Below are 11873 nucleotides of genomic sequence, written 5' to 3' on the forward strand. Positions count from 1 at the left end.
AACAGTGTTACCCCTTATGCTTTTTTTCATGACGACCAATAAAAAACAACAGTGTTACCCAGGGACACGGGAAGTGGGGGTGCTTAGGGTGCTGCAGCGGCCCCTGGCTGTAACTGCAATTTTTTTGTATAATTTTATCATACATGATTTTTCATTAAATTATTGACATCCACCCTTTTTATGATATTTATCATATTATCATTTAATATTATTTATAACATTGTCTGTGTAGGCTGACGTAGGCTATGACGCACAATGCAGAACTGTCCATAGCTGAATATGGTACTATGCTGATTTTACAAGCATGTTGGTGTTCAACATCTGTTGTAGTGAACATTCTAAAACTGGTGTAAAATGTTGCTGCCATATTAATAAACACGTTGAATGTTATCGTTTTGATTCTGGAATCCCGCACGTAAACTGGTTGGCAAAAAAAGAGCAAAGACGGACGGTTCACTTGACGGAGAATCGGTCACTTTCCTCATATCAGACAACTCGTAACTCTGTATGAAAATGAAGGCTTTCTTTTATTGTCACTTTCCTTTGTAAACCTTTAGAAATAACCTCCTGAATCCTTTAACGCTGTGTATAATCCCGGACCGCAACAGCTTGTCGGCATGTTATTAGTGTGTGAAATTCAGCACAGTATCAGCCAAGTTTACTCTAATTTCCACATTGTTTACTTGCTAACGTTTGTGAATAACAGTGGCTAGTTGGCAGAACTCTTTTTACACACCAGTAGAGTGTTTATCAGAGCGGAGCCCTGAATGCGACGTCACCCGTCATCTCGTCTCTGTAAACAATGGATGTTGCGCAGCATTTATTATGACGTCATTATATAGACTCTCTCTCAGCACCCCCCCCCCCCCCCCTCGGACTGACTTTGCGCGTCCCTGTATGGTGGTTGACTTGAGTAATTTCCATATCCATAAAAATAAGTTCATAATCAGTGTCTGCTTGTTGTTCCCAGTCCTACCAGTAGGCGTCACTATGCACATTCACATGTTTATTCCATCAATTAATTAAGAACTACATTATCAGGTTTCTGGGAGGAAGGGATTTCCATTCTTGGTACATATGCATCACAATATTTCTTCAGTTTTTTTTATTTTTATTTCTGTTACAAATTAGGGTCAATTTAGACAGGCAACGCTCTACTCAACAACTTTAAAGAGATTTTGGTTTTCAAATTATTTGTAATATTATCTAAAACCTTTAACTTTATTTCGATAGGGAATATGGAATAAGGGCAACACTTACTACACACTTACAACCTTACTTTAGCTTTAGCTCTGAAGCTACAGGCAACCAATTCATTTGCAAATTGTCTCGTTCTCCTGACAGTAAAGTTCTCACATGATTTTAACTTTGACGGTTAAACTTTTCTTCCGGTTCAACATTGATGACATTCAACTGTGGTATCCAATCCATAAGGATAAATCGAAAAGTGAAGTCACACCCAAACAAAAAAAATAAGGTTTTTCCCGCTTGTTTCAAAAATGAATGTACTTAAGACTAATAAAATGTATTGGTCTTAAGTACCCTGACACCACAGGACGAGGATAAGTCAACTCATATTTTCATATTTGGGTCTCGATATTGGCCTAAAACGGGAGAACCTGATGAGTTGTTTTTCATTTCGACCACTCTGTTGTTAATCAAAAGAGACAATCTATCAAAACATCCACGGACCACAAAAGCTTTGACGTCAGTCATGGCAAGCTTATGTGGAACATAGTTTTCCTAAACACACATTTCAACACTGTTGCATTGTCTTAAAAAGCAGAACACAACAACCTCGGGTTTTCTTGTCCACTTTATGAATCAACACAAATGAACAGCAAGACATTTTGATCATTTGCTGATCCCTAGGTCTCAGCTGAAATAACATCCAGCTGCCCTTATAAAACCTAGGCTGAAGTTAGCACACCATCATTAGGCAAACCAATAGTTTTAATTGGTTACTAATCAATAATGGTAAGCCTATTGGTCCTCAGAGACCAACACTCAAACCAATAGACTCTATAACCCTAAATCCCTGCCACTCACATAAATTATACAACTGATAAAGAACCTGTTGTCTGATCCAAGGCAGCGGCCCCAAACTTCTCAGTTTTCTGGGCTGCGTTTTAACAACGAAGTAAATAAAGAAGTGCGAGGGGGACTGATTGTGCTGCGGTTTCATTGATGGCTCCACCGTAGTCGCAAGGCTACACGCAACTATTGAATTCAGAAGAGGAAGAAGAGTGCTTCTTTGTTTGGACAGATTAAATATCCTGTACGCATGCTCTCTGCCCACTTAAGCCAAACAAAAAAACTAACCAAACAAAAAGTAGGCACAGTAGCACAGTATTCTAAATTTTTTGGTTATAATTGGCCGTCACGAAAAATATATTTTTGGGGGACTTTTTTGGTGGACTTTTTTTTTTTATGTTAATTTAATCAACATAAAAAAAGTATCTGCATGTTCTTGGCCATTAAATGGATGGTGTAGATATCCATATTACATTTTTATTAGGGTGGTATTCAGATTCATCCCGTTTTAATACAGTGGTATAATTGGAGATTTGTTCACAACTTGCATTAAAACCACAAAAAGCTTATAAAAGAACCACAGAAAGTACCCCCTGCAAAACCTTCAACGTAAGCTTAGGGGAACACAGACCCTAATTTAAAATCTTGTGCATTTGTCCCTATATTTTTTACAAGCATTTAATTTCACCTCTGCCACTGTGATATATGATGGCTTGCACAAACACAGACCCACACACACATGGAAGCACGTACATGCGTGACACATGAAACATGAAATTGTGTCAAAAAATGAAATATGGTGGTGCAAGACGCATAACTGTAGGCCTACTGGGTGGGAGTCATGGTCTGTGAGGTGTGAGGTTGTGGTCGCTAAATTTATGGATGTGACTTGACAGACGTTTCAACATGAATGGAGCGCTGGGAAGCAGTAGTGTCAGGAGAGGGTTTGTGGTCTCCACTTTATCAGCATGTTGCACTGCCAGGAAACAGACAATCCCACACCAACACACACAAGAACGCAAATACACATGAGAACACACACACATGATAACATGCTCTATTTGTGTGATTACAATTTAAATGTGAATTTACAACAGAAATTGATAGTGAAGCTACCTTAAAAATAAAAATGCTAATGGGTAAAAAAAGAATGGGTCATTTGATGCAAAAAAAGATACATCTCAAATTATTTGAAGCCATTAGCTTTATAATTCTAATGGATTCAAATAATGAATACACAGAAATTGTGTCATCAATTTTGATTTATCTTTTTTGCATCAAATTACCCTTACATTTTTTTATTGCTCTAATCTGTGCTACCTGCACTCATCTATCACTATATCCATCAATCATTTTCCTCTACCTTACTACCATCGACCAAAAACTAAAAGGGGAACTTCAGGACAACGTCGGTTGATATTTAAAACTGGTAACCCGAGTGATAAATATGTTGGAAAGAAAAAGTGATGTTTATTTGAAGAGGGATTTGACTCTGTCAACAAGATAGGTAGCCTTTCATAATCATTAACCTTTACGTTTTCATTTTAAAATTGTTATTCGATAACCTGTTGGTACCTTGGTATGAAATTCAGATTTCAGGTTACTTGACAACAAATTCAAAGTTCCAGTCTTCAACTAGTTGCATTTCAATCTTAGTCCATCCATGCAGAAAATATTTACGAAATATATATATTACAGCTTTCTATTTGTACAGCTCGGGTCAAAACCATATTTCTTCTATTTATTTTTGATGTCATGGTTGCCAATAGCTACAATTCAATCATCCCTAAGGCCTGCCCCACCCTCACAGAGTTGTGATTTTAACTTACCGGTACTGTAAATCAAAAGCACTTATTGTTAATGTGTGATGGACTTGTGTGTCTGCAGGTTATGCAAAACCTGTGGGCAAACACAAACACGGGATTTAGAGGGCAGAGAGATGAAGCGAGAGATGGTGGCTGTTGGCTGGGTTCCACAGATCCTGATCTCTGGTTAAGATTGCGATGGTCAGATCTGAAACCGATCCATTCTTCCAGAGAGAAAAACAAAAAGAGAAGTGTAAAAGGCTATATTGTGACGTCAGCCTTTTTTTTTCTTTTTTTTTTTCGCTGCGTTAATTTCGCAGCAAGCCCCTATTGGGGCTGGTCCCCTACTGGTCCACATATACCGTATATATACCTGAGCAGGTACCAGTCACCGGCACTGAAGGTGTTTTACCAAACGCTGAGAGAGCCATGGTCTTGGCTGAGGGTCCACCATACAAGATGGTGAGTCCTGCTACATTCAGAATAATTGTAATTCAATAATTCAATGATTGTTATCAAAAAGTAGTTAAAAATAGTGTATTCCTAAAATTATTTCCATTCATTTCACAATTTTGAATTGAATTTAAATGTTTCCCTTTTTCCGAGGATGAAATACCTTTAACGGTGCTAGGTAGGTTGATGTTTTAGTATGTTAATGGTTGTCTTTGAATCCTAGAGTGCCTTGGACACCGACATCAACCAGCATTTCCAGGATGCAATAGATGTTATCCAGCATCACTCGGAGAGCCCTTACAGCGACCCAGGTTCGTCTCCGGCAATGAAATGACACGTTCCACACACACAGCACACGTTAGGCTGCTGCTCACGAGGCCGGACGGGCCAGAACTGAGATATATTTTGAATTCTTTATGTTTATGTTTCATAGATCTATATTGATTTATAGTCACATTTTTGTCTTCATTCTGCTGCCATTTCAAATGAATCCCCCCTCCCACCACTACTATTATTGCCAGCTTTCATCCGTTTCCACAGCTTCTTCTCATTTAACACGAGAACACGTTTTAACCTCATGAACACCTCGCCGGTTCATTCCGACGGCCCCTTGAACCAACCTTTACGCGCACTGTTTAATTGCCCACTCCTCACTCAGGGTATAAATACTACGAGACGCTGGGGACACACCAGCCGCTGGGCTGTCAGATCTCCTGTTACCTGGTGACGCCCACCCACCCCGACACCCCGAGCCCCGTGTACGACTGGACCAGCGCGCCGCTGGGCAGCCAACACTTGCAGAGCAGCGGGGTAGGTGGCGTTTGAATGTTGGGGGGCAGAGGGACGGACGTGTTGAGCGTTCGGTCTGGGTTGCTCTCCCCAAGGAGGGGTTCCCAAACCAAACACTTATTTTCATGCATCCTGGTGAATTAGTTCACCAGGATGCAGTTTAGTTTTTTTATTAGTTTGCACCAATGGGTGTCTTTTCTTCAATTGTTTATGGTGAAAATTTCAAATTATAATAAAATTCATTGCAGTAAGGCTCTCAGGCCTTTTGTATTGCTTTCAATTATTTATTCCTCTGTGTATGTTTTTTGGGGTGCAAAAAAGGACCCAGCGCTGAAGATCAAATGTTATAGAGTTATAGAGTTTTTTCAAAGTAAAAGTCCTCTGTTTCTATCCTGTTTTATTGGGGGGAACCAATGCACATGTTCTCAATAATGAGGGGGAATTATCCCCTGCGTCTACATAAACACATGCATGTTTGTCTGCACACATGGCTTGAAACCATGTCTGGTTTTGTCTGTCTGAAAGGCAGCCTACTAAGTGTCATTTTGTGTGTTCCTTAGCAGCAGTCGTGGCCCCCGGGGGTCCCTGAAGTCTCGGTGGGTCAACCCGTAGCACTTGAGCCCCCCCAGTTCTACCCCGTCCTACCGGTTCCCAGACACGGAAAAGGTAACCCCATTTCTTCCGCACATATTCAAACCATAAAAACCAGAGGAAAGACGTATCTTTATTTTTTATTGTTTGCATCGTTAGGTGCTTAAAGCAGAGTGCCAAAAACAATTTTGATTGCCAATACTATTAATACGATAAATAATAATAGCATAAATGTTATAGAATATAACAAACACCCTAAGCTGAGGCAAGATAGGGATGTGTGTGGGTTAAGTAATAGCATCAATGGGCCTTGTTCACCTAGCGGCCATCTTGGTTCCAGCTCGGTTCCAGCTAGGTGGACACCAGCTGGTCTAGCTCGTGTTTAGAACCAACATGGCCGCCAAGTGAAGGCCCATGGCCCCATCAAACTATTCAAGTTTAGACAGACTACATGTCCGCCTGGTTATGTTTCACTTGCGGTCATCCACACTCTAACACCCTGCACATCATGACGCCCGCAGGTCGCAAGAAGCTGCGTCTGTACGAGTACCTGCACGAGGCGCTGAGCGACCCGGCCATGGCCGACTCCATCCAGTGGACCGACACGGCCAACGGCACCTTCCACTTCGTCTCCAAGAACAAGGAGCGGCTGGCCGAGTGCTGGGGCCAGCGCAAGGGCAACCGCAAGACCATGACCTACCAGAAGATGGCTCGCGCCCTGCGCAACTACAGCCGCAGCGGCGAGATCATCAAGGTGCGCCGCAAACTCACCTACCAGTTCAACCCGGCCATCCTCCAGAGGCTGGGCGGTATAGACCAGGGGCCCCAGCTGAGGGCCCCCGCCAACCCCTCCGGGCCGGGCGGAGCCCAGGGACCGCCTGGGGAGCCCGCGTCTTATGGGCCTGATTGGTACAGCTGGTATGGGCACTACCCTCTGCAGGAACAGTGGTTTTCGGCCACGGACCCACGACACCTTTGACGGAAAGACAAAACAGGAGATTGCCACCGTTTCGTCCGCGTTCGTTTTGTACAGACTTGAATTTGGTTTTAAAGCAGCAGTAGCATTTGCTTCTTTTGTTGTGTCATTAGTAAGCGTCATCATTATTAACTAATAATATAACTTAATTCTAACTAACTTTGTTCAAAGTTTGTTATAAGTGTAGCAATGCCGTTTTTTTTTAATTATAATATTCAGTATATACAGTATGATTTCGAAATGTATAAAGTTGTGTTAGTATATTATATTTATGATATCGCTATTTCTATTTCAACGTGTTTTTCTGTCACTTTCTCAGTATTAATCCAGGGAAAAAAAACATCAGCTTTAGGCTTATTGTATTTTGCCGTATTGTTTTTTGCGCTCCATTTGTTTGAATTTTGATGATTTTTAAACAATAAACCTGTGTCATTACATCACTGCCTTTTTAATAATCCTTTCTGCAGCCACCTCACCCGGTCTTAATCTTCCTTTTGTTTAAACTCTTATTTATTTTTACCGGAAGACATTCAGGGTTTCATGCAGACCATGTTTGTTAGTTAAGGGGGTGGGGGGCACCTTTGGTAACTCTTTTACAGGTCCCTTTTTTTCCCTGTTTTATACTTATAATATTTACAATTTAAAAAAATGCATAATTATAAAAGTTGTAAAGTGCTGTGGGATACCGTGACATTGTATATTACAAAAGAAAAAAAAAAAAGATAGATACAAAAATTATATTTCTATATCTAAAATATCCCACTAAACATTCTCAAGCATCGACAAACGGCCACAACGGGCCCAGAATAAAGTCAGTCAGTTTGGACACTTTGGGGGTGGGTGAAGAAATATTGCCGCAGCAAACGTGCGTTTCCTCCGCACAGGGAGCCGTGCTTCCCCAGGCATCGCAGCCCCGTGTTATCTCACCCAGAGAGGGCAGGATGTGGTCAGTGCTGGGGGTCCCCACTGTTCTCTGTGGGACGGGTGGCAATTGTTGTTGTGCACCAGGGGGGAAAAACGCTGGTGTGAAAACGGGAGAACAGAGGAGGAGGAGAGGAAAAACGAAAAGAAAAAAACTGTTCTCACACTTTCTTTAACCAGGGGAGGGTTAAATAAAGAGTCTGTGTACGTTTTTGTGTCAGACACTCTCAATTTGGGCACAGCACCTTGTTCCAAAGTTGGATATCACTAAAGGAGAGGCCACCTCAACTGAAACAGCCATGGTAAAGGGATTGCTCTTGTTGGATGGATTGCTAGGAGTCATCCAAGGAAAAGAGCACTGAGAATTAACCTTATTTATATCTCTTTTCCTAATAACAGAATTCCTTGCAGGATAACCAATCAGATCTGGAGGTGATTATGGACTTTCTAGAGGAGTACTACAGGCAGAATCGGGACAACGGATTGGGAAATCGTCAGTAGGCCTTTACACTACACTAGCTCTATGTAGATATTGTTTTTGTTTGCTTATCCTCTGGTTTTGATAGGAAATGGTATGAGAACGACTTCAACATATTTAGCCTTGCAAAGCATCTTTGAGATACTTAGAATTCAGTTTTCTAACATACATGTTTTCCATTCTTCCAGTGGATGATGTCTACTGGACAACAAGTGTGTCCGTGGACGACCCATCATGTGAACATCAGCACTTCACCTGTCACGAGACCCTCGTAAGTCACTCCATTACCGTCATCCTATATTTCCATTGATATATTCACTTGATTAAATGTTTACACGTGTAACAATAGGCCTATATGTCCACTTTCAGAACCCAAAGCCTGTCCTCCTACAACCAATTCTGAAACAAGAGAGCGACGTGACACCGAGCCACATCCCAGCAACCGTATCTGGCCCCTGGGTGCTTAATAGGAAGTGTGACCCTGACGATGAGCAGGGCCACCACACCGCGATAGGGCGGTCTGCTGCACACACCTCGCCTGGCACAGGTGAGTTCTGCTTTTCCTCAGTCACTAGATACCGTTTAATGGGTTTTGTGCAGCCTAAGGGAAACAAAACAAAGAGAGCAAATACACGGCCTTCCCTTTACTGTAACACACAATGGACGTGTGTGGGCACGGTGTTTTACACATCAGATAATAACCGCACTTTTTATAACTCGCTTGCCTGGTCTTTTAGGAACGTCACGGCAAGAGATTTTCTGGCCTTAGTTTAGGGGAAATTATTAACTGTATTCTTCCGAATAACCACAAACTGTTGGGAGTTGACACAAGGCAAGCGTGCTGCGTGACATTAAAAAATAATTAGGCCTACCTGGCTTATAGTTTTGTCTGCGGTTGAAATTAATCGAACATGATCCCCATGTCATATTTCTTCCAAAGATGTAATAACAGCTCTGTTGTTCCTCCCCCCGTCCGTCACCTGCAGGCAGGAAAACCAGGCTGTTTCATTTTTTGTTCGAGATGTTGGAGGACCCCGCCATGGCCCACTGTGTGTCCTGGGTGCCGGCGGCGGCCAACAGCACCGGCGTGTTCCGGTTCTCCTCTGGGAACAAGGACCAGGTGGCGGCGCTCTGGGGCCAGCGGAAGGGCAATAAGAGGCCCATGACGTATCAGAAGATGTCGCGAGCGCTGAGAAACTACGCGCGCTCCGGGGAGATCTTCAAGGTGAAGAGGAAGCTCACCTACCAGTTCGGCCAGGACACCCTGCAGTCACTACAGCAGTGTCGCCATGGCCGACATTAGGACTCTTTTCCTGCCAACGACTTTTTTACTCGTTCTTGTTTCCCCCCCCCCTGTGAAACCTTACGTTCAATTGTGTTCTTGTATATATATATTCATTTTTTCTTCCTATGAAGCCTTCTAGGTCTACTTTCCTTATTCTAAACTTCTGTTTACACTGCGTTCCCATTACCAAGTTTAGAGTTGGCCTAGGCTTTTTTTTTTTATTAGAAAATGTAATTAAAACGCACTTGCTGTCAGTCAGTGGCTGTCTAATACTGTAGGCCTACTTATAATGTTTGTTGTTTGACGTGATAGAAAATATAGTATTAAATGCAATCAAATAAAAAATGTAAAGATTGTCTGCGCATAGTTACTTTTTTTAATTAACCTTAAAAAATTCACAAATGTTTGACATCCATCCCACATTTCTTGTAAAAACATAAATGGCGTGCTTCTTTGAATCGCGCCTGTGTGTGCGTGTGTTTGCGCGCGCATGTGCACATCCGCCTGCAAGGGTCAGTGTTGCCCAGCATGCAGGGTCCTTTTCTATTTTCTCCCGCCAGACCAGTGTATGACCTCATGGTGGAGTCGCCCCAGTGATGCGACCTCGTGCATAACCGCTCCATTTCCAAATGGTTTTGTGTTGGATGCTTTTTGTGGTGACCCACTTGATACCGTCCTAATCCCACTAGCATCTGACGCCGCCCGGGGCCCGCTCTGTGTGAGTTATAATTGGGATTAAAACAGACACGGGGCCCCCTTGCCTCGAATACTAGGGGAAGGACACATCCTTCAAACTGGAGCCAAAAAGTCACCTGGGTCCTTACTGAGTATGCTCAGAATACACAGTCATCCCAAGACGAGGTATGCAGGTTAACCGTAAAGGTCATTGTTTTCACCACCAGTTCCAGATTTAGAGTATCAGGTATGCTATTGTATATTTAAGCAAAGTAATGCAACGCTGACAGCAAATATCTTATGTAATGAATAACAGCATTCCGGTGACGATGTGCTTGACGCATTGAGTGATGGGTTTAATTGAATTGATGGAATGAACTCCATCAGTTTTGAAGATGACACCCTGCTTATTTTCATGCAATACTTACTTATTCGTCACATTCATTTATTCACTTATTTAGTTAATTAATCTGCTCATTCATTCATTACTGCATTCAGATTCCACAAAGGCAATTGGTTGTACATCTAATGGGAAAACCTGTACTAATTTCTGTATAACAATGGACTAACAATGGTTGAAGAGGATAAAACAAGATAACACTTAATTCATTTTTGAACTTTGAACAAGCCTATTCATTCATTTAATAATAAGGGTTTCTCAGTGTCCACTGACTTATTCCAAAACGGCACTGATCATGAACTAAGTACTTTCCCTTGGATGTGCATCGTATCCAGAACCTATGAGCTCACCCCTGGAGCTGTTACTGAGGCCGACAGCCAGGGAAACAATGGAGCTGAGCATCCACGGATGGAGTTCCACAGAGGAGGGGCCTCGACCATCCCTCCCCTCTATATAAGACCCCGGGAGCCCGGCCCCGGCTCGACACGTCCCTCTTTCGTCCCTCCCCTTCCCTGTGGAGAACCACACTACCGGAGGACACCCAGAGAACTCCTCATCTCCCAACACTCTGGTCCTATCCACCGGTCCTGACGCCAGCTCCACCAGCTTGCTCTCACCTCTCCCATCCCGGGGTCTGAGGGGTTCTGCCCTAGCCGACCCGCCTGGGCTCCTCCACACACACACACACACACCCCCTCCCCCCAGCGCTCCCGTCGGACACAAACCACACCCGCCCGCCGCGACCCGCCTGCTCTCTCCTTTCCTCGTCGAGTACCTGACGCCGACGCTTCCGGATCACGCTCAGGATGCCGGAACCCACTAAAAAAGGTAGGCGAAGGGGTAGGGGGGCGGAAGTTCTCCCTGGAGTTTGGTGGTGTGTTGTCTCTATGTGTGGAAGATATACAGACAGGCTGCAACTGATGGTCGAAGTGAATCCAGCAGCAAAGCACTCTGTTCATATGAAATACGAGAATACCAGATCGATTGGTGCCATGTGATATTTATTGTTGTGACTCATTATATATTTTGTTGTTGCGGTTTAAGTCATTGGTTCGGCACATTGCTGTACTTTCTAGTGTATTGTTCCATGAGGAATGAATGTGAGGCTGCCGCCGTCAGCTGGCTGGTTCCTGGAAAGTAATTTTGACCATTGGGTCATCTCACAGCTGTTTTCAGAAGGACGCGATCCATCTGGCTATGGGGAAAGTACTCACTTGTGGCCTAGGCTCTGTGTGCATGCGTGTGCGTGTGTGTGTGTGTGGGGGGGGGGGTTTGTCATTACGGACTGTACTTCTCTCTGGAATTGTTGATCCCATGAAGAGGCGAGCCTAGGGAGGGTCATGATGAGGATGATACTGACGATGAAGCACTCACAGTGTGTTGTGGACTCCAAAACCGCTTTGCATACGGATGAGAGACATGAGAGACGATGTCACTGGACCGGGGCCAGGGCTCACAGGGGCTGG

The 11873-nt window shown here is 43.4% G+C and overlaps 3 protein-coding genes across 13 annotated transcripts in view; all 3 read left to right on the forward strand.

Moving 5' to 3' along the window:
- The first annotated feature begins 4159 nt into the window (after window positions 1-4159).
- spic (Spi-C transcription factor (Spi-1/PU.1 related)) lies at window positions 4160-7031 on the forward strand. Its single transcript, XM_030342013.1, has 5 exons — window positions 4160-4301; window positions 4516-4603; window positions 4951-5066; window positions 5642-5747; window positions 6194-7031. Exons 1-5 carry the CDS (start codon window positions 4269-4271, stop codon window positions 6649-6651), a joined length of 801 nt encoding a protein of 266 aa, XP_030197873.1. The 5' UTR covers window positions 4160-4268; the 3' UTR covers window positions 6652-7031.
- Window positions 7032-7634: 603 nt separating this feature from the next.
- On the forward strand, window positions 7635-9688 carry spi2 (Spi-2 proto-oncogene). The gene is made up of 5 exons (XM_030341836.1): window positions 7635-7871; window positions 7969-8062; window positions 8236-8318; window positions 8417-8594; window positions 9034-9688. Exons 1-5 carry the CDS (start codon window positions 7869-7871, stop codon window positions 9348-9350), a joined length of 675 nt encoding a protein of 224 aa, XP_030197696.1. The 5' UTR covers window positions 7635-7868; the 3' UTR covers window positions 9351-9688.
- Window positions 9689-10879: 1191 nt separating this feature from the next.
- The window catches only part of mybpc1 (myosin binding protein C1), a 30757-nt gene continuing 29763 nt past the window's right edge, over window positions 10880-11873 (forward strand). For all 11 annotated transcript variants that reach the window (XM_030341169.1, XM_030341162.1, XM_030341168.1 and 8 more), the window contains exon 1: window positions 10880-11235. In XM_030341169.1, the coding sequence (XP_030197029.1) occupies window positions 11214-11235 (22 nt within the window). In that variant the 5' untranslated portion in view covers window positions 10880-11213. The remainder of the gene's footprint in view (window positions 11236-11873) is intronic.

This window comes from Gadus morhua, chromosome 19 (genome assembly GCF_902167405.1).
Source record: "Gadus morhua chromosome 19, gadMor3.0, whole genome shotgun sequence".
Lineage (NCBI taxonomy): Eukaryota > Metazoa > Chordata > Actinopteri > Gadiformes > Gadidae > Gadus > Gadus morhua.

Bases quoted from the DNA above. Each gene is read 5' to 3' on its own strand.
- spic (XM_030342013.1), top strand. From the start codon at position 4,269: ATGGTCTTGGCTGAGGGTCCACCATACAAGATG. The intron at 4,302-4,515 runs GTGAGTCCTGCT...TTTGAATCCTAG, and splicing joins AGGGTCCACCATACAAGATG to AGTGCCTTGGACACCGACAT. The intron at 5,067-5,641 runs GCGCCGCTGGGC...TGTGTTCCTTAG, and splicing joins CCGTGTACGACTGGACCAGC to CAGCAGTCGTGGCCCCCGGG.
- spi2 (XM_030341836.1), top strand. The intron at 8,063-8,235 runs GTCAGTAGGCCT...CCATTCTTCCAG, and splicing joins GGACAACGGATTGGGAAATC to TGGATGATGTCTACTGGACA. The intron at 8,595-9,033 runs GTGAGTTCTGCT...CGTCACCTGCAG, and splicing joins ACACACCTCGCCTGGCACAG to GCAGGAAAACCAGGCTGTTT.